Genomic DNA, 22,546 nt, shown 5'->3' with positions numbered 1-22,546 from the left:
TACACTCTAAAGCGCCTTGAGGCGACTGTTGTTGTAATTTGGCGCTGTATAAATGAAATTTAGAATTGAAAAAGATTTTTACATTTTTTTTTCTAAAATGTACTGCATATGCAGATGTTAGCTTCCCTCAGAGGACTCTGACATTTTCAGTGCAAAAATCCAGTTGAAATGATGAACACATCTAAAAATGTTGCCACATATAAAAATCCATAACAAGAGGACCAAATGAAGAGTTTTGTGTAATCAGCATCCGCTACTGAATAAAAGTCGGTAACTGTGATAGAACACAGATTCAGTTGTTTAACACATGAATACTGCCTCAGAATTCACTTTTAAGTTAAGAGGTAAGTACATCTCAAGAATCAGACGTGTATCTGCGGCACCACAGATGTCTCTATTTAAGAAATACCTCCAAATATTACAGAGATTTCTGTCCACCACACAAATGCACGGTGGCTCCCGTGCTTGTCATTCTTTCCAGATTGCCTTTTTACATTAAAAAAAATAAAAACTCAAGCAGGTAGGTCACATCCACAAAGTGCAGCTAGGGGCCGAGCCAACACAAACAGCATCGTGTCATTCAGGCATCCACCTGCAGCTTTGCAAATAGAACCCGAGGAGCACTAACATATTCACGCTCACAGTTTGTCCAGCCTGCTACTTGATTTTTCCATTTTTACCTCCATGTGGGCAAATAAGGGGTCCTCCACGTAGGCACGCACGACATTGGATTTTCCCATGTTTTTGTTTGCGGAAAGAAGTTTATATGTTTCATTATGGAGCCCAGTTAGGATGGAGAGTACGTTTTTTTCAGCTAGAGGAAAGTTACTGAGTACGTCGAAGAGCAAATGAGTTTCTCTGAGAGGGGACCACCATGTTAAAGGGGCTTCCTCTGTGCTGCATGCAGGCGGTGAATCATGCTGAGTTTAGAAGAAGCCAATGGAAAGTCACTGTGCTAATATCAGTAGTGATGCAGTTTTCACAAAAGCTCCAAAAAGAGGAAACTTTTTTCATATTTCAACAAGGCTTTAGAGATCAGTAGAAAATATAATTTGAAAGAAAAAAAAGGGCAATTAACGAGGCGACCGTGGCTCAGGGGGTTGGGAAGCGTATCCGTAACCGGAAAGTCGCCGGTTCGATCCCCTCTCTGTCCTGGTCTTGTGTCCTTGGGTAAGACACTTTACCCTACCACCTACTGGTGTTGGCCAGAGGGGCCGATGGCACGATATGGCAGCCTCGCTTCTGTCAGTCTGCCCCAGGGCAGCTGTAGCTGCCTCCACCAGTGTGAGAGTGAATGAATAGTGGCATTGTAAAGCGCTTTGGGTACCTTGAAAAGTGCTATATAAATCCAATCCATTATTATTAATGAAAGTGTGAAGCTTCCAAGCAATGAAGCAAATGTTGCCCAAATGTCGCAGCTATTGATTTGAACACCCTCACTGCTGAATCCTGAATCCTTGGAGTGAAACACCTGCAGCACTGTCCACACACCATGCTTCATGTGTCTTCCCCCTCGGCCCATCGCCCTGCCCCACTTCTATTTCACACCAGTGGTGGTGAAAAGCACTCTTTTCTTCATTCTTCCCCCTTCTCATTTGTCCTCCACATCAGCCTGGATTTTCTCCCATTGGGCCCCCTCCCTCTTCCTTTTTCTTTTTTTTTTTTTGCATGAGGATCCAGGTTGTGTGTGTGTGCATGTGTAGCAAAGAGAGCACAAGGGGAAGGGGACATGGAGCTGGCCTCGGGGTCGGTGGGGTCAAGACAGACAAGCTGAGATGAAGGATAATCGGTGGAGGTCCCTTACAGTGGGGGGTGAGGCCCCGGAGGAGCACCCCCTTTCAGACGCTCTACCAGACACCCCACTCCCTTCTATGGCTCTCTTCCTCTCTTTCTCTTCTGCCTCTTCTCCTCCATCCTCTGTTTTTGTTGGAAATTTAAAGACCCCCTCCCCCCCTCCTCCTCTGATTTCTCTTGTCCCCCTCTTCCTCCAAATGCAGTTGCAGCTGGATTTCAAAGGGCACTTCTGCAGCAGAGAAAGCTGAATGTTTAGCAGGCTGCGTTTGTGGAATTCCTGCCTCCCACTCTTTAGGACCGTTTTTTGCCCCTTCAGGGGCCCCTGCCATAACTGCCGGTGGCCTCCCCCTCCTCCTCCATTTCCATCTCCAACCTTGAGCCAGGGCCCTGTTGGCAAATTGAGCCTCACAAAAAAGTAAAATAGCAGGGCCTGAAAGAAGGAGGCAACACTTTAGAAGGTGTGGAACAACAAAAAAGTGGACTACAGGAGGCCTTTTTTTGTGGATTTATTATTAAAGATTTAATTTCTACTTAAAAGATAAATAATGACTTATTCATAAAAAACACAATGTGCAGTTTCAAGACTTTAAACTCATCTGGGGAAATATCACTTCTTAGTGATTTTTAAGGATCAGTATAGATTTTGTTTGCAGCTTCTGGAAACATTTCAGTGAGGACACCTGTCTTTTGACTTAGACGGCCTGCACAAGATGCCAAAATCTATCTTCCCATTTGCAAGGTATTCATCATGGCTTGAGATATTCATCAATGTACGATAAGCTTCAGAGCTGGCGCGGAAACAACAAAGAATTTAAGGAGACCTGCAACACTTTAAATGCATGTTTTCTGTTTTTTTGCTTTCGAATGCAAAAGTAGTAGCATTACTGAGTTTCTGCCCGAAACACGCTTACATGCACAAGCTCTAAAGGCAGGGAAAAAACAAACAGGGTGAATATTGAGGTTGAAAGAAAATGAGTTGACCATTAAAGGGGCCTTTCATTTGCTTTTGTGAGAGACTTCAACCACAGCCCTTCCTTCCTCCAGAGGACAGACTGCTCCTGATAATGGAAATTACAAAAAAAAAAAAACAATCCGCTGGACCTTCAGTAATATTTTGTCATTTTTGCATAAAAAACAGTATCAAAAGATAGTAAAATGTATTTTTTTTTGCTGTTGTAACACTTCACTATGCAAGTATATGTCTGCATGTATGCAGATGCACACAGCTTTTCATAGAATCTGTTCACTGGGCACCTACAAACGGACAAATCTGTGTGCATTGCATTATTTCGCCATCATCCACCTTGGTTTAATTTCTTCCTCTCTGCCTAACCCCCTTTTTTCAGCCTTGGCCCACACGAGCACAAGAGTTCAGCACAAAGCAGGTAGCATATTTGGATGGTAAAAAAAAAGACCAAAAAAAACAACCTTTTTCACGTGCAGGACAGATGTTGTGCCTGTCTGTGCTGCACCAGTGAAGAGAGCCAGAGTGTGAGTGTGTGAGTGAGACTGCAGGAGGGAGGGAGGGAGGGACGGCGGGAGAGAAGAAGGAAAAGGAAGAGAGAAGGTTACTCAAACTTTACCTATTTCATTTAGGGGTAATGCATGTGTGTGAGAGAGAGAGGGGAAAAGAAAGAGAGTGAGGGAGGGTCATAGGGAGAAAACACTTCTCCTCCCCCATCCCAGCCACCATCATTCATCCTTTGCCAGGTTAGAGAGTCCCATTAAGAAGACATGGACAACAAAACCTATACTGTAGCTTATGCTGCGATTGTTTTCTACTCAATCTGACACCAGTTTACACAGTAATCCACTGTGTGACTTATGAATATCATAATGCAAATATACATTATGTAATATTATAGCATAAGATAGTATAATATAACGTATTAAAACTTGCAAGTTGCGCTTGTGCACTTGCCCACGCACAAGTGCACTTTTTTCCTGGACCATTCTCCACATTACCAGATGCACAAATGTTTCAAGATAGAGAAGGACGTCAGACCTCACTTTAAGCTCCCTTTAACTCTCTGAGTTCAAAGCCGTCATCGGTGATGACCCCCGTTTCCAACCCCTACCAATGACTATAACACTAACCCCATGCAATCAAGCCAAGTCATTTTTTTCATTGCTCTCCGTGGGACTTCCAAGTCCCAAGTGGAAGTAAATCACCATGGAGGTGGCATTTGAAGGATGAGAGCCTAATTTTACTCACATGTAGCAGAACAAATTTTTACAAGCTGGTTCCTCCACAAATACACCCAGTGTCAAACAAATGCAGTGGATTCATAAGCATCCTGTTAGGTTAGAAGGACATCACACGAACTATATTTGCCGTTTGGTTTGGATTTCTCCGGCCTATTTGCATGTTTAGCAGCAGTCTTGCATTGCCACCTTTACTAGAGTAAAAGGGCCAGGATACTCCTCCCACCGACAGTGATGATGGATGGATAGGTGGATGGATGAGGTCAGGACAAGAATAATAAATGCATAAATAAACTTTACAGCCTTTTTCCTCTCTCAACTCTGGATCAGAGTGATGCACAGCGCAGCAGCAGAAGAAGAGAGGAGAGGATTTCCCTTGTAAAACTCAAGTGTGAGGGAGAGGGTAGGACGCCTCCCCCTCCTCCTCCATCACCACCACCACCACACTTCCCCTACCGGTGATGTCAGGGCGGGTAGGGGCTCCCTGATAAAAACCTTTGGACTCGGGAGAATGGGAGAGAGAGAGAGAGAGAGAGAGAGAGAGGTGAAGGAGTGAATGGAGGAGGATATTACTACAATTGCATAAACCGGTGGAGAAGAGCAGCAGCAGCAGCAAAGAGCGCACAGAGACGCACAAGAAAAAAAGAGGAGTTCGAGCGCAGACGCAGAACTCTGATTGACTCTGATGGACTAACACATTCGTCCTCTTACAGAATTTATAGGGACGCTCAACAAGTGGGGCTTTTGCTATTTTAGGGCTGGCACTTTGCGCTGCGCTTTATTTTTTCCGCTCTTTTGCAGTGCTTACTCCGATCCACCTTGCGGTCAGATGTTTCTTTTCTTTTTTTTTTTGGAACAGGACGCACTAAACTGATGCCGCAGTGGTCAGGTAAACAGAAACAGCAGGTCTTGAGCAAAGAAGGAAACCAGATATCAGATGATTTTATGATTTAGACAAATTTGCCAATTTTACTTCTTCATAAAACAAACATTTGCGCTGATAATTATTTCTAACATACTAAATCAGACCGGTGTTTCTTTACCTCGTGGGCTTTGTGCAAGGCTTGCACAGATAGTTCGGTGTATGCTCTTTTCCCTCTAAGATGAAATAAAGAGTCAGAGGCTGCAGATATACTGCGGACACGCACGGGAAAGGGGGCAACGCGTCCCCACTAAGTGTCTGCGCAAAGTGCACGCGTGTGCCAAGCAGCGATTTAGCTTCACTTCGCAAAAACTCTGAATTTTTGCCGTGATTCTTTAGCAATATTGAACACCTGCTTTTATTCCAAATCTACAGCTTCTAAAAATCCTCAAGTTTGAGTGAGAAACTTTAAATGTCCTCTCGAACTCTTTGGGATGCACTGATGTATGTTTTCATCTGATTGCTTTTTTGTTTTTGTTTTTTAAGTAGGTTCATTACAGTTAAAAAAAAACAAAACAAAACAAAAAAGACAGAAAAAACAGCTATTTTTTCTGTTGCTTGTGAAAAAAATGCGCAGATTTCTCTCATCTCAGCCTGTGTGAGATTCCTTTGTTAAAAATAATAAAAATAAAAAGGCTGAAATCTCCTTTTATACATCGGCCAAACGCTGAACCCGAGAAAATGCTGTTGATCAGACTACTGGCTGTCTTCCTCGTCTTCATCGCTAACACGTGGCTGCTTCGCTCCGATGCGCTGAGCCTCTACAAACGTTCCTTGGCCCGGCATGCAGACCGTGAGCTGTCCAGGCTGGCAGGTGAACCCTGCGCCGTCTCCGGCGTGTGGAGGTCCCGGCGGCAGCCCAGCTCTCACTCCCCGACCCAACAACGCCCTCCAGCGGCCCGTACGAGGACGCACACGAGCCGGAGAGAGCTGTACACTGTTAAGAGCGCTCGTGCGGTCTGTGCAGGAGGGTGCGGGTTGGAAGCCGGGGCGCGAGGGTTCGCTCCTGCGGGGGAGGAGGAGAAGGGAGGCCGGGGAGACGCCGAGATGGTGGCGGGGAGAGAGGGGGGCGAATATTTCGGGTCGCCCGGAAGCTCCACTGACAACCAGAGGGAGCAGAATGAAGTCGGCGCAAGCGGTGGGCAGTCTGTCAAAGACGCCGTGTCTCCCTCGCGCGCCCCTCGCGACCCCCGCTCCAGGTTCACCCGCAGCCTCCACGGGACGTTTCGCTACGAAGAAGAGGGCAACTCCAGCTGGGAGAAAGTCGCCCCGTTCAGCTCCACGGATTCCAGGGGGCTCCAGGTCCTCCAAAGGCTCCAGCAGGGAGATGAAGACCAGTCCTCCACAGCAACCCCCGAAAGCGTCACGGAGGACTACTCTGACGAGGTGCAAGAGGGAGACTGGCTTCCCGCGGGCACCTGGGGGAGCCCTGTACCAAAAGTGCCCCCGTCCTGGATGACAGCCCTGTACTTCAACGGGCGTCGGGAACAACTGAAGGTGAAGCTGCCGGCGGGAGTGGAGCTTCCGAGGGCCACGTTCAGCCTGGAGCTTTGGGTGAAGGCAGAGGGAGGGCAGAGCAATCCCGCGGTCATAGCAGGTGGGTGCAAACTCTTCTTTACAACATCAAAGGTACCACTGTTATCTAGTTAACACCCATGTATGACATGCCACAAAAAGTTTGCCATCGCTCCCTTTTAATGACAATCTTCTGTTATGTGTTGCACGAAGTTCTCTGAAACTGAAGCGAGGTTTTTACTGTTTCAAATACACATCACTGATCAGGCAAACTCAGGCGCTGAAATCATCCGATTATTAATCTGTCAGATGAACTAAACTAACAAGCAAATATCTACCAATCTGTGCACGGCTTATCCTGTAAATCAGCTGGACTGAAATATTATCTTTCATAAAAAGTCACATCATTAAAATGCCAAACCTTGCGGTGACTGCGGTCATTCATAAACACGCTCACTGATTCAAAGTGCTTCCGTAACTCCGCTCTGTACTGCAATTACACAAGGCTCACAGAGCTAAATAAAAAAAGGGGAAATGCCTGCCTTAGATTTCTTTTTCTTAAGTTAGTGAACTAGTTAAATTAGTTAATGAAGTCAATTGTTTCCAAAATTAAAATCTGCCACTTATGCCCTTAATTATACAAACCAGTCTCCTACATATTTCAATATTTAGAACGAAAACAGACAAAAAGAATATATATATATATATATATATATATATATATATATATATATATATATATATATATATATATATATATATATATATAGGTCCATGTTGTAAATTTAATTAAAATTGCAATTTTATTTAGCACATTTCATTACAGTAAAGTCACTGTGCTTAACATATTAGATTGCAAAACACTACAAAACAAGTTTCACAGAAAAATAAAATACAAGTCAGCATAGACAGACACACACACACACACACACACACACACACACACACACACACACACACACAGTTATTAAGTGTGAGCCTGTGTAAATAGAAAGGTTTTAAGTTTGTTTGTGAATGTAGACACGGCTTTAATCAGCCTCAGGTCAGCTTGTTCCAAAGAACTCATAGATTTAATTCTGGGAACAGCTAAAAGATCGGCACCTGATGATGGAACTGAGAAAGCCAAACCAATCAAAGGATTCCAAAGTTAATTCTATGTTGAACTGGAGCCAATGAAATGATTTCAACACTGGAGTATTGTGTTCAAAATGCTGTGTACATATAAGGACTGCTGCATTCTGAGGAAGTTGAAGTCATCCTACTGATAATTTGGATAATCCTGCAAATACAGGGTGACAGCTTCATAAGACCTGCATGGAGCAATTTCTCAGTCAGTTTTGAGACGTTTTGAAGTGCTAGAAAGCTCTGGTGACCTTTTTAATAATGATCAAAACTGAGGTCACTGAGAAAGGTGATAAATATGTAATATAAATATGTCTCTGACTGAAAGTGGTCTTATGGGGATAAATAAAACTATTTCAGTTATTGTGTAAAAGTATTGTTTTGCTGTACATTAAGTATTCATGACCTTCAGCTGGCCATCTGAGATGAACATCAGCAAGGTTCACCTCCACTGCACTCGTGGTGTCACAGCTTTACAAAACTATCTTCAACTAATACACAAATTCAGTAACTACACTGTAAACACAATGAAACAAACACAGAACAACTCAGCACTACAGAACACATGTATTATTTTAGTTAATGTCTATATTAAAAAATAGGCTTCCCTGACACGCCCCACTCGATATGCTAAAACAGTGATGGAGATCTTGTTTTTAATCTTCTTCTTTTGGCTGTCTCCTTTCTTTCTCTTCTCCTCCAGTCAAATCACTCGACCTGAGATCTCCCTCTGATGTACTCATCTCTAATGCTTTCCCTCCTGGTCAATACCAATAAAATATCTTAACATCTTCAAATGTGCAACCTCCTGTTCTATCATGTCTTTTTGTTAGTGCCACTGTCTCCAAGTCATACCACATAGCAGATCTTCCTACCATACTGTAAAACGTCCCTTTCACTTTTGCTCCTATTGTTTTGTCACACATAACCCTCGACACTGAGCACAGATGAACTCCAAAAACACAGTTCAGTGCTATCACATAAATCCCTTCCCTTCATAACCTCAGGGCGATTGTTGCTTTCTTTGAAAGGAGGAAAATAGCATTCTTCTGGTGCACTCATTTAGGCTAGTGTGTCAACATGTGCAACATAAGAAACTAAGCAAACAAAATATTTTAATATGAATACATTTCTGATCAGATTGTATCATTTGCTCATTGTCATTACTATTTTCTCAAGCTTATCCTTGGGTTGTACTAACAATAATTACAACCAGAAAAATGGAAGCTTAATAGAATTATCTTATGAATGAGTGCAGCTTGTTTTGAATACATACCCCAAACTAGACCGTGGAAGTTTTAGGGTCTAGTTACATCCCTGCTGACAACAATAATGAGTGTGATTGGACATAATTGGACACTGACAGCAATTATCATTGCTGCCACCGGATGCTGACGAAGATAATGTGACAGGATCATTTCCATTTCTGAAGAATAGGCTATTATAAAGAGGACGATGAATATATTGATAGCTGGTATTGATAACTGTGTGATGAGTGATGACACTCGACACAGCCTCTTGGAAGAATTTTACAATTACAATGTAAACCAGGAAGCAAATGTTGCTTTCAAGATTGTTAGATTGTAGCCTTCAAATGTTACACGCTAAGCTAAAAATTCCACAAAAATCTATGCAGAGCAACTCACCTGGTTAAATACGGCTTATGTTAACTTGCTGCACCATTTTGTGCTAAAAATTGACATTACAAGAAAGTGCAGGCCAGCCTGACGCGGTGTAGTTTAACGTCAGTTCATAAAAGATTGTACAAAGTCTTGAACGACTTCTCACTTCTTTATATTTTGCCAGACGTTCTTGTTATTTTTTTAAATCGTCTTGAGCAGTAGTTCTCCCGTTGTTCTAAAAGTCTTTCAAAGTTCTTCTTTGAATATTGGCTTGTTTTCAGTCCAGTCCTTGTACCTGACCATTTTCGGGGAAATGTTTTTTTGCTTGTTAAGTCAATTAATCGTGACCTATGAATCATTCAAATATTCTGCATGCCTGAAATGTTTAGCCATGCCTGTCACAACTATATAACTTTAGTTGAATCTATAAAAAGTTACAAAGATAACAGTTTAACAAGTATAAAATAGTGATTCCCAAACTTGACAGCATGGTGTGCAGTGTGTCCTTAAAAAAATCAGAGGAAACGGGACAAGTGGAGGGTGTGAAGAAGCCACAGGGTGAAGGGTGACGCATAAAAAATGATGCACAAACTGGACTGAAGATTACAACAGGTGTTATACACTGATGAATCCAGATTTCAAATTTTTGGTTCAAATTGTCGTCAATAAGTACAAAACAGAGAAAAACAACAGTGAGTGTCTACAGCCAACAGTAAAACAGTGTCATGGTTTGGGGCTGCATTAGAGCCAGTGGTGTTGGGTATCTTTGATGGAACTATGAATGTAGCAAGTCATGGTCAGATTGTGATTCGGCATACACTACCATCTGGAAAGCGGTTGATTGATAACGGCTTAATTGTTTTAGCATGATCCCAAATACACTGCCAGTAAAAGTAAAAGCATAGCTGAAAGAAGAAGAAGACCTGTGGGCCGACCTTCAGTGAGACCTGAAGGTTACTAAAAGGAATTATACAAAACGTTCAGGCTGTGTCGCAGAATAATGGTGGTCATATCAAATACTGATTTTTGATTTTCTTTGCTTTCTATAATGCGTTCCCATGAATGCTTTGCTCATGTTTCAATAAATCACTGCATCCAAACACTGCAAAATATAAAGAAAAGATGTTGGTTCTAGATTTTTCCACAGCGTCGTATCTCTTCAGTGCAACACATCGACACTTTGGACACAAAGTCACAGCGTTTGCTTTTTCCCTTTTTGTTTTTAATTACAATTAATTTTAGTTGGTTTTCATCAATTTAATGAAATAACACTGAAACTTTGAAAAACTGAAACTCCTTTCAAGATCGGTTACCATCAATACGCAGTTATCGTCACACCCCTAAAGCTAAAGTGAGTTATAACATTAAAAGATTGGTTTAACCAGGTAAATTCTAATCCAGGACATAGAATCTGTGATTTCACTCAGCTTCTCATCAAGAGTTAGCTTCCCTGTGGATTTCCACTGATTGTAAGTGCCAGCTGTAGACACACTGATTCCTACACAACCTGCATTGTTTTGCAGGCTCTTCTCGTGAAGACAAACATGGCTATTTTTCTAATACTGAGAATGTTGCATTTGAAAAGCTGCACACTTGACAGAACAACACATACATCAAGCAAATTGAAGAGGATTAAAGCACTATGGTGTAGCACTGCAGCTGTCCAGATAGTGAGGGAGACCACAAACTGTTATGTCCGCTCACATTTACTCTGATCAAAGATCCGACTCCATTACTCAACTTCTCTTTCCCCTCATTGCTTCCTTATGTGAGGGCGGCATTTTGTGGCATGGGCCTTTCTCTTTGTAGTGTCCAGAAGGAATTTGACCAATTCAGTAAAAAACAAACTCCTATTGTTTCTGCTAGACATGACATTGACATTGGTTTGACTTCTAATGGTCACTGATGATCTTTTAAATCTGTTTGCACATTTCAACCCTTTGCTGTAAACAGTCCAGTCCCGAGTGGGCTGCTGGACAAATGATGATGCCATTAGTACATTTGACAAGCCCTACATTAATATATAATACAGATAATAAGATGTATTATTGCATGATTCCATGCATGTTGCACAACATATACAGCAATAGTGCTAAAGTTTAAAAAAATTCAACACTGTATAAAATATTCATCAGTGATAGAGTGACACGTGAAATTCTCTAAATGTTAGTAATGTTTTTAAAGTCTTTGATAAAAGTCTTAAATTATTCAAGTTTCATTTTCTTGTTACTTTAGTGTCACATGTTTTGATTTCAATGTTAGATTGGATCATGTATCCTACTCTGCTATATGTAGCATTTTTAAAGCTGAACTCTAACAGTGAATCAAATGATTGAGTAATTCAATAGAGTTGTCTGGCAGCAGTAGTAGTGAGCTGCAAAAAAAGTCATCACAGTGTCTCACTGCTCTGCAGGGCATAATTCAGCCCACTGTTTGGGTTTCCTGGCCTGGATATTTCACTGTCCTCAGTAACCTTGTTAGAGGAAGTTTTTTAATAGTATCTCTGATACTGTACACTACCTGCCCAACAAGCACACAGCAGACAGAAGAGGTCAGCAGTTTGATAGATGGAGCATTTAGAATCGAGGATACAAAGTATTTCCCTTTAAAATTGCTGCATAGGGACATTTGTGTCCTTGCTAGTTTGCAGCAACAAAATAAGTTGGCTAAAATAATTATCTTGTGCTTAGTCCAACACCAGTTGCCTGTTGTTTCAAAGATGTCAGTTGAGTAATGCGAACTGCTTATATGGAGCAGCGGTGCGTGTTCTTTACGTTCTGCACAGACAAGTTTAGCCACACATTGTTAGTGCCGTCTTGTGCTGCACATTTCAGTTGTATTTAAAATTTAATGCAGATGCAGTATTTTTATGATCAATGTTTAAATCAGTTTGCCACCAGGAGTTGATCTCAAATTGTTTGTAAATATGTTTGACTGTACAAATCCACAGTATATCAGTGTTACATTGCCAGCTGCTTCTGCTTCCCTCCAAAGGCCAAAATAGCTGCAGAGTTAAAATATTGATTCAGTGCAATAATTAAGCTGAACGCGCATCGCCACATTGAAGATGCTTGTTGATTGGTCGTCCTGAAACATTGCGGTGTAATGCAAGTGAAATACCATTTTGAAGTTACCACACTAAGCTACAAATCTATCTAAGTCTTACCTCAACTACTGAGTTACATGCTTAGCCATGAAACTGGCTCAACTCCCTTTTAGATACACAAGTAAGCCTACACACACACACACACACACACACACACACACACACACACACACACACACACACACACACACACACACAGAATTGAGGAGGGTGAGGGGGTTCCCTGACCCTTCTCTGTCCTAGTATTTGACATCTGGGGAGCAGATGTGCGTCTGTGTGTGTCTGTTGCAACAGCAGATGGAAACATCAGGGCCTTGCCTTTGCTTAGTGAAATACCTCTGTCCTTCTTCCCCTCTCTGTTCTGTCCTGCTGTTTCTGGCTTGTCTACTCTCTCTGTCTTACTAACTGTGTCTCAGCCTCTATGCACTGCTCTCTCTCTTTTAGTCTCTCCTCCTGTAATCATAGGAGTATAATCACTTGGAAAGGTTGCTTGTTGGCGTGATTGTTCAATTTCTCAAGGGTGCTGACTCTTTGTAAATTGTGAATATTCATTTTTTTCCACCACTTTTCTCCCCTAGGTGTCTTTGACAACTGTTCCCACTCACTAAGTGAGAAGGGTTGGTCAGTAGGCATTCGCACTGTGGAAACTGCTGGCACCAGAGATGCACGCTTCTACTTCACACTTCGTACAGACCGAGCTGTGAAATCCACCACTGTCCACAGCCACCAGCGGTACCAAGCCAATGTCTGGACTCACCTGATGGCCGCTTACAATGGTCATAACATGACTTTGTATGTTGATGGAGCTAAGGTGTGTGATTGAGTTTGGTCATTTACCAGAGATACAAATCAATGGTCCATTTCATGATGTTTTCCAGGCATTTCACCCATGGCTATATATCATATTTACCAGCTCTATTACAATATCCTCTTAGGGATTGTTTTTGCTTTTTGTCAGATTATAGGGCACCCAATTAATATGCTGGCAATAGAAGTTATTGCCAATGAGAGCATCCATGGAGCAGAGTGACTATATTACATGCCAACCAAATGGAAAGCTTCTTAAAAAGCTAACTGCCACAGCACTCTAATGCTGTAACATTTGGATGACTTACTGCTTATATGTTCTTTTAAAAAAGAATAATTAGGCAATTAATCTTAAAGTATATTCAGAACATGATAAAATGAAGAAAAAAAATCCCTAATTTTTTCCCTCTTAGGTAGGAGAAAGCAGCCACCAGTCAGGGAATCTCTACAGCCCCTTCATGAAGGCCTGCAGAACCCTCTTTCTTGGCAGCAATCAGTCCGATCAGGGGCAAAGCTTTAGAGGCCACGTAGGAGGTGTGGTCTTGTGGGGCTATGCCCGCTCCCATGCGGACTTGCTCAAACGGCCACTCCAAATTGACATGAGTGAGCCGGTGCTGGCGATGTGGGCTGACTTTACTAATGTAAGTGGTCATTTCAAATTTCTGCACTGTTAGTTGTTGATTTGTGTTCTTCCAATTGTCTTAATCTTCGCTAAAATTCATTTAGTACTGCTTTTCTGCCTTTTAGGTGGAACAGCTATGGACTCCATACAAAGACCATCATCCAACCATCATCACCAGTCCTGTCCCTGAGCCAGAACTTGTCTCCTCCTTCTCGCCACCACCCTGTGGCCTTACACCCTGTGACAATATAGATATCATCTCTGGATACAACGACAACTGGCAGCTCCGAACACCCAAGCGAATTCGCTACCGGATTGTCAACCTCTCCAACGATGATGGTGGAAACCCCACGGTGACCGAAGCCCAAATTCAGCTCCAGCACCAGGCTCTGACTCAGGCCTTCCGCCCTTACAACATTACTCTGGATCTGAGTGTCTACACAGTGAAAAACTCTAGCCTCCGGGAGAGATTCATCCTCAGCAACTGCCGTATTGCAAAGATTGGGAACCGCCAGTGTGACCCAGAATGTGACCATCCGAGGACGGGTCATGATGGAGGGGACTGTCTCAGGTTGGGGCCCTGTTACAGCTGGAAGAGGCAGGATGGGGTTTGTAACATGGGGTGCAACAGTATACACTACGACTATGATGATGGAGACTGCTGTGACCCAGATGTTACAGATGTGCTCAAGACCTGTTTTGATCCTGACTCTCCTGACAGGTAAGGTTGTTGAACAAATGTTATCTACTAAAATGGCTCTCTATGTAGAAAACGTACTTGTAGGAGTGAGACGTGTTGTATAAAGCTCTGTGAGTCCTCACATAGAGTAGAAAAGTACTATGAGAACAAGTCCATTTAATATAATCTAAAATGCAACCTAACCCTACTCCTGTACTGTATTTTTAACTTTAAAGGCCTTCCTTTAAGGCCCTCCCAAAAAACTAACAGAAGATTTTTAATCTGAAATATTTTTGAACCAGGTGTTGTGTAGCCTTTACGAGAACAATGGCCATTCAATTTTAGACTGTGCAAAGCGTTAAGCAGGAATATGTAAAAGGCTACATTGTTGAGGAGACATAGCATAGAAAGTAGGAGGATTACATTTTAAGCCAGTAAAGGCAAGATATTATTCCAGAGAGAAGATTTCTATGGGCATGAATGGGCACTAGTAAGAGTACCTCTCCCTGTGAGGCAGTGAAGTGTCCCTATTTCGCATGCTGCAGTACTTCAGCAGGCCGTGCAGTCAGTAGCTCATAATATGGCATGAACAAATTGGGACTCTCACTTTCCCCAGTGGTCTTAGAGGGAGCTCTGTGAAGTAGAAATGGTGGGTTAAGTGGCCAAAGTACACACTTATTTTTGCTAAACAACACGAGCGGCAGCCCACTGCCTTTCATTTGGTCTGACAGTCGGGCTCACGCAGCGTTCTAAATAGCTCGCACGAAGTCTCCCCATGAGGTCGTCGGCCGAAGTTCTTAAAGGACTTAAAATCCAAATTTCAACCACAAGCTTCACACTGAGCCACTGGGAAACAGAACATGGGAACCAAAACTGCTTTTTAAACCATGAGATTTAGCTTCTGATGTCTTGAGCTGACAGAGTGTGACAGCTTAACACAAGGATGAATAAATGTTTTTTCAAACATTTTTTCCCCATGATATATTTCCATTTCTTTATTTTTTTTTTAGTGTAATGGACCTTTCTTTACCACTGTGGAAGTTAAGTAACTAAGTAGAGTTCCCTCTAAAAGCCTCTGTTGGTGTAATCATTACATTCTGCTCTCAGTGTAAAGCAGTTTTGAATACAAATGGGATATTTATGTAGTATGACAACATTCGTATGGATTACATTCAGTAGATCAGCAAAAAACACTGAAGTAATGGTCAATAAAAAGTCAGTTTTAAATATTACTGTTACAAGTCACTTTGCTATTTCTCTGGTTTTTCAGGGAGTGTCTTGCTGTAGCTACAAACTGTGGTGCTACCCACTGCTGCTAGTTCATAACCATCTCACAGACATGTGCATCTACTTTCAATGCCATTGATATTTATTTAGACTTTTTCTCTCCAACTGATTTTTCCGTGTTACATTCAATAGTAACTTCTTCCAAACCATCAACGTGTCTATTAGACCCATTCCTTGTTTTGAGCTAATTAAAGGCCAATCTTCAACCTTCCTGTTATCTCAAAAACCATTGAAACACTAGTGGTAAAGGAGCTAATTGATCATCTGCAGAGGAATGGATTGTCTGAGGGTGTCACTCAATTTTCAGAATTCGTCACAGTACAGAAACAGCATTAGTGAAGGTTACAAGTGACAATGCTTCTGTGTCCTGCTAGACTCCACTGCAGTGTTTGGTACTGTTGATCATAATATTTTATCTCAGAGTTAGAGCATGCCAGGCATTAACAGTAGAGTGCTGCAGTAATTTTAATCATATCTATCTAATAGACTCTATCTAATAAATAGGGAGTCTTGTACATGATTCACTTAGCCTGCATTATTAGAAGGCATAGCATACATTTTCATTACCATGCAGAAAACCCCAGCTTTCTGTACATACACACACACACACACACACTGAGCCGGGATAAGATATAAGAGGTTTCTTCCTTTTAAAAGGGAGTTTTTCCTTCCCACTGTTGCCAAGTTGTTGGTGTTTAGCTTACAATCTAAAGTTCCTTGAGGCAACTGCTGTTGTGTTTTGGCACTAATTACACTACCAGTCAAAAGTTTGGACACACCTTCTCATTTAATGGACTTGTCTTTATTTTAATACCTTCGACGTTGTTGATCCATACTGAATACATCAAATATATGAACCAAGATAAATGGAATTATGTAGCAAAGAAAAATTTGATAAATAACTGTAAGTATGTCTTATATTTTAGATTCTTGCCGCCCTTTGCTTTGTTGACAGCTCTGCAAACCCTTGGCCTTCTCTCAGTGAGCTTAATAATGTAGTCACCTGAGATGGTTGTCACTTCACAGGTGTGCCTGTCAGGCTTCATTTGTGGAATTTCTTGCCTTCAAATGGTGTTGGGACCATCAGTTGTGTTGTGCAGAAGTCAGGTTGGTACACAGCTGACAGCCTTTTTTGTCAACTGTTAGAGTTCATATTATGGCAAGAACCAATCAGCTAAGTAAAGAGTAATGGCAGTCCATCATTACGTTAAGAACTGAAGGTCAGTCAGTCCGGAAAATTGTTAAAACTTTGAACGTGTCCACAAGTGCAGACGCAAAAACCATCAAGTGCTATGACAAAACCGGCTCACATGAGGACGCCCCAGGAAAGGAAGACCAAGAGTCACCTCTGCTTAGACCAGTGGAAATCTGTGCTTTGGTCTAATGAGTCCAAATTAGAGATCTTTGGTTCCACCTCATCCCAACACCATCGAGAGTAAAGGCAAAAACGCAAACAAGTGCTCAGCATCTCTGGGAACTTCCTCAAGACAAGAAAACCATTTCAGGTGACAACCTCATAAGGCTCATCGAGAGAAGACCAAGAGTGTGCAAAGCAGTAATCAAATCAAAGGGCGGCTATTTTGAAGAATTAAATATAAAACATGTTTTGAACTATTTCACACATTTTTTTTACTACATAATTACATATGTGTTCATTCATAGTTTTGATGCCTTCAGTGAAAATCTACAATGTAAAATAGTCATGAAAATAAAGTTGTGTCCAAACTTTTCACTGGTATAAAATTGAATTGAAGTGAACTCCCATTTTAGCCCCAGGGGCATTGGTCATGTGTTATTCCTGGAATCTTTAATTTCTGGCTTTTTGTTCTTTGTCCTGAAGAAGTGTCAGTAAACTAACTGGCAACGAAATCTGGGGTATAGACACCAGGGAAGTCTGAACTTTCCTTAATATAAAAACAGTGCCTGTGAGCAAGGTGATTAACCTTCAGCATTTTCAGCGGCCAATAGAAGAAGATATGTTTAACTGGACAGCTCCCAGTGGCCAAGAGATGGAGACTGTAACCGTACTGTGCAGCCAGCAGGTGTGCATATTTGCATCTGTACGAATGTGCAACATCCTGTCGCTGGAAAAGAACATAAGGTTAAATGTTAAAGTTCAGTAGAAGCAAAAAAGAAAAAAGCTGGGTTGCGTGCGTGTGGTCTCATTGCTTGGCCATATGGAGGAAGCCCTTTGGGTGTGTCAAAAGTAGATGTAAATTTATGGTGTCCCGTCATGAGCTTGCTGGGATAGACTCACAGAGGCAGAGGGGAAAAAATGAGGTTGGTAGTTGTAATGGTCAAATGTTCCCTATCGCAGCCTGAGCTTTCTACCCTGCAGAGAGGAGATAGACTCTAATGAAGAACTGGACAGCAGAGACCACTCCACTCAGTTGTTTTGCACCAACACAGTTTTATTCAGAGGTCTAGTCCTTGGCCTTAGCTATATAAAAAAAACTCTTTGAGTTATTCTAGATTTAATATGACCATATTTATACTTAAATAAATTAACTGGGCAATTACAACATGTTTGATTCTAATATATCTTTTAAAATTATGGATCTGGATTTGTTTTTTGTTTTTTTGTTTGCTTTCCTAAAGAAATCTTCTGCAGTTTAGATAATGAAAGCAAAACTCTCCAGTCATGGTATGTGTGTAATTCAGTGCATCGAGTTTACTTTTGCAGGGACTATTGCTAACATTTCTGTCTATAAGCTTCTGTCCCTCCAGTAAAAACAACATGGACAGCCAATACACAGGCGACCAGGGTGTCATAAAAACTGGTCTCAGCAGAGTAACAGTAATGTAGGTCTTTTAGAAAGGTCCTGACCTCAGCATGCTGAAAATCCTTGTGTGTGAGTGGGAGCATGTGTGTGTGCATCTGTGTACCTGGATCCCAATTCAAGCTTTCTCAGGCAGGAGAGAGAATTAATGCGAGGATGACATTTTGCTGGCATTTGCAGAACACTGAAGCATTTTTATGTTTGGGATCTGGGTTTTTGATATCCCTTCACTGCAGCCCCCCCACCCCTCTCTCTCTGAGCTGTTGGCCAGGTATTCAGATTTTGGGACCCTATATGAGTGCAGCTGCTGCTGGCCAGTACAAGGCCTGAGGTTTTTGAAGCCAGCTGCTGTCACGACACAAATTTGCGGTCAAGAGCCAGTTCTAGAGCAATAGCCAGGTACGCTGGAGATTCTGGCATCGCAAGGAAAGTGAGTGCAAAAGGGGAAAAATGGAGAGAGAAAGGCAAGGATGGCGGGAGTGATGGGGTGGCGGGGGACATCATGTATATTTACGCTAAGACAAATGTCCTGGATTAGCTAACAGTCTTTGGTTAGTTAATCCTGGCCAGAGCCCTTATGTGCAAAGAGTTCCAGGCAGCTCCTCTGAAACATCCGTCACAGCCTCGTTCATGCTTAACATGCGTGTGAATTCTGTGCGTGACATGACGTTAGGTCAAGTTTAAATGTGCTTGTGTTTTATTCACTAGTAAAAGTATAAATATTTCTTAGAGCAGCAGTTCTACATGTGAATGACATTGATTCAGTGCTGTCTCTCAGCTCAGTTAAGCTAAGCTGTCACAAGCCTTATGCATTTCTCTGCTAGTCAACTTAGGCCAGAGCATGCAAACTCGCCAGTTTGCTACGTTTTTAGTTTCTGTTAGTACACCCACCAAGCTTTCAATTCTTACAGGGGAGGCTAACTGTCAAAATGGATGATTTTAGGTAGTGCTACATATAAAAGGAAGCTTTCAGTTCTAGAAACTAGAAAATAGTCGTATGCTGAAATAGTTTAGCCATAAGATGGACATAGCCGATAGTCCCAGAGTCCTATTCAGCTCTGCAGTCGTTGTCTATACACTGCTTGAAAATAACCAAACCAAAAAACACTTTTGAATCAGAGTGTAACATCAAGTATCAGAGAGCGTTGTTAATCAGTTTCAGCTGCTCTGGTGTTAATGAAATGAACAACATGTGCGCTAGTGGGGCAACAATGAAACAACCCCTAAAACAGAAATGGTTTCACAGGCGGTGGCCACTTTATTCCAGTAGAAAAATCCAATAGAGTCCTCTGGGGCATTCTGTCTCGGTCCATCTGACACAAACAGGTTCTAACTGAAACTGTCCAGGAGCTTTGTGATGCTGTGGTCCAGATCTGGGTGGAGATCCCCCAGGACACCATCCGTCATCTCTTTAGAAGCATGTCCCAGTGTTGTCAGGCATGCGGGGGCCTTGCAAACTACTGAGTACTATTTTGAGTTTCTGTAATGAAATTTCAGCAAAGTGGACTAGCCTGCCGCATCTTTTTTTCATTTTGATTTTCAGGGTGTCTTTGAATAACATCATTTTCATTTTTTGTCAAACAATGTGGCATCTTTTCATACTGAAAACATTACCCAGTCCATATCCGGATAGATATCAGCAGGATTATTCAAAATGTTTCTGCTTTGACCTGGTGACCGACCGGACAGCTTTCCATATGACTGATTACAACCTGGGCTGTTTCATGCATGTGCAACACATGTGTGGAAATAGTCTTATATACACTCACAGCCACACACCAGTTGTTAGCTTGGAAAATCCTCACTGTGAATGAAGTTTGCAAAAGTAAACTGTGGGGAACCACAACAAAAATGTTTGTTACAGCAAAATGAATCAGACATTAATCACCCTGCTGAATATGTATGTGTAAAATATGTAAAGAAGCTAATAGTGTCACAGTGGCTAAAGCTAAAGCTAAAGCTATCCAGAGCTCAGAGCCAGACACAAGCTAGCATCCTCGGTATGAGCCTCTGTTGGAGCTAAACATCAAATAAGTTCCTGGAAAATTGTTTGAAGAAGTGACACATCAGAATCAGTCAGAATACTTTAATAATCCCTTTATGTTAATTATGTGGGTTACAGTTGCTCCAAGACAATAACAGTGACAGACTAAACGAATTAAATAATACAATAAGTTTACAAAATATGAGAAATAGCTCCAATATACTTACAACTAGCTCAATTTAGATGTCAAGAATATTACAGAGGTGAAATATGTATGACTGACATTTAACCCCACCTGGGGTTAAAAATATGCTGGAAAATGATGTACGTACCTGACATTTGTTTTGCTATCTAAATGTTTTGCACCGTCTTTTGTCTGGTGAGGTAAAATATGTAAGGTGTGCACAGCAACTCTGTTCAGACTTACTGCAATTTGGTACGATATTATAAAGACATTGTGAAGTTTATGAACTTCTTGACAACTGGGATAGGCTGCACCTCCTTTGTTTGTGTACACTGTCAGTCATAGGTCTTAAAAGGAAAACTAGAATTAGCAAAAAAAGGGAAATGAGTAACTGCACGTACTTTTTTTTTACCTTAGTTAAAAGACAAAATTGTTGAAAGGCAAGCGAGGTGCACAGTAAAGTGCGCAACATGGTAAAATGTTTGCCTGCTGCTGCCGTGACATTTTCACAGTCTGTCTTCTGGTTCAAAGTAACTGACTTGTCAACAGTAATATTTTGAATGGATGCACATCTACAGCTTTACATGGTAACTGCGCTGGTGCTGACTCTGCTGTTGACTCATGCTGCGCTTGACTTAGCCGCAAATGTTGTTAATGCATAACCGGGGTTTTCATTTCAATCATGTAGAGCCATGTATTATTTGCCAGGTTGGCCGTAGTCTTCCACTGAGGCATCCTCTGAGTCTGAGAAGTTGAAGAGTCAACTCTTTAGTGATCAACTTTCTGTCACTTGTAATTGCATCGCCCTGGGGTGATGAATACTGCACGCAGCCTCAACTGAACTCTGCTTCAGTAATGTAGTGTGAGGAGGGTTTCCCTGAAGCATCTTAAATCTTAAACCCTATTTAGTCAGGCAAAGTGCCCGAGGAAACACATTCTTATTTACTGTACAACACATGCACTGAAGGAGGGCTGCTGAGCAACTTTGGACCAGTTTGAAGTGCCTTACTTAATGGTGCATTGGCAGTGGCGTGTGAGAGGATGGGGATTACTGTTTTCTCATTTCATCCATCTAGATTTATCCCAGCTGAAAGCTGATGTCTTACAGTCACAAGCTCACCTGTCTATCCTTCAGGTTCTTGGAACAATGTAAGGAGCACTAAGCCAAACCTCAATCCTTTAATGAGCAAATATATAATGATATTTCTAATGCTTTTTAACCTTTTACTATTAATAAATGTAAACCTGCTTCTGAGCCTAATCAAAAGCATAAACTTTTTTTGACAAACTTACGAGAAGTAAAACACGAGAATTCAAATGAAGTAAATTTAGATTATGGCTCAGAATTCTTCAACAAAGTAAGCCCTACAGCTGAAATTGATCAACCACATAAAACCTGAACTCCTGGCTCAAAACATACAACATGAAACAACAATCCATTACGTTATAATAATAAAAAAAGAAAAACACTCTGAAAGCATGGCCTGTGCGTGATGAAAAAACCCCCAAAAAACAAGACTTCACAAACAAAGTTATGCATGATTCATGCACTTACCAGAATATATTCTTATAAATATGAAGTAATCTGACCTACCTCTGTGCTAGTGCATGAGTAGAAGACTCCACATGCAGTCTCAAACGGACAGATTTTATTTCCTTCCAGTTGCTCTAAAAAAACAGACCTGGATAAAAGCCTAAACTGTCTGGCATGGAGGCACTGGGCAGTCACACTGCATGACTTTCAGACCCTGGTTCACCACTGTTCCTTACTTGGACCACCTTTGATCAATACTGACCACTGCAGACTGGGTACACCCCACACGAGCTGCAGTTGTGGAGACGCTCTACCCAGTCGTCTAGCCTTCACAATTTGACCCTCGTCAAACTGACTCAAATCCTTACACTTGCTCATTTTTC

The 22,546-nt window shown here is 41.7% G+C and overlaps 1 protein-coding gene across 1 annotated transcript in view; it reads left to right on the top strand.

Annotated features, from left to right (window-relative positions):
- Positions 1–5,422: 5,422 nt before the first annotated feature.
- pappa2 (pappalysin 2) overlaps positions 5,423–22,546 on the top strand; it is an 85,760-nt gene continuing 68,636 nt past the window's right edge. Inside the window, exons 1-4 of the mRNA XM_086271184.1 lie at positions 5,423–6,518; positions 12,865–13,097; positions 13,507–13,734; positions 13,841–14,436. Coding sequence (XP_086127310.1) covers positions 5,603–6,518; positions 12,865–13,097; positions 13,507–13,734; positions 13,841–14,436 — 1,973 coding nt within the window. The 5' untranslated portion in view covers positions 5,423–5,602. The remainder of the gene's footprint in view (positions 6,519–12,864; positions 13,098–13,506; positions 13,735–13,840; positions 14,437–22,546) is intronic.

The sequence above is a fragment of the Aulonocara sp. 'chitande type north' Nkhata Bay genome, linkage group LG18, assembly GCF_057382095.1.
Source record: "Aulonocara sp. 'chitande type north' Nkhata Bay isolate Kocher_YH1m ecotype deep benthic linkage group LG18, A_spYH_male_GT1.1, whole genome shotgun sequence".
Taxonomy (NCBI): Eukaryota; Metazoa; Chordata; class Actinopteri; order Cichliformes; family Cichlidae; genus Aulonocara; species Aulonocara sp. 'chitande type north' Nkhata Bay.
This window is presented reverse-complemented; position numbering and strand designations above follow the sequence as displayed.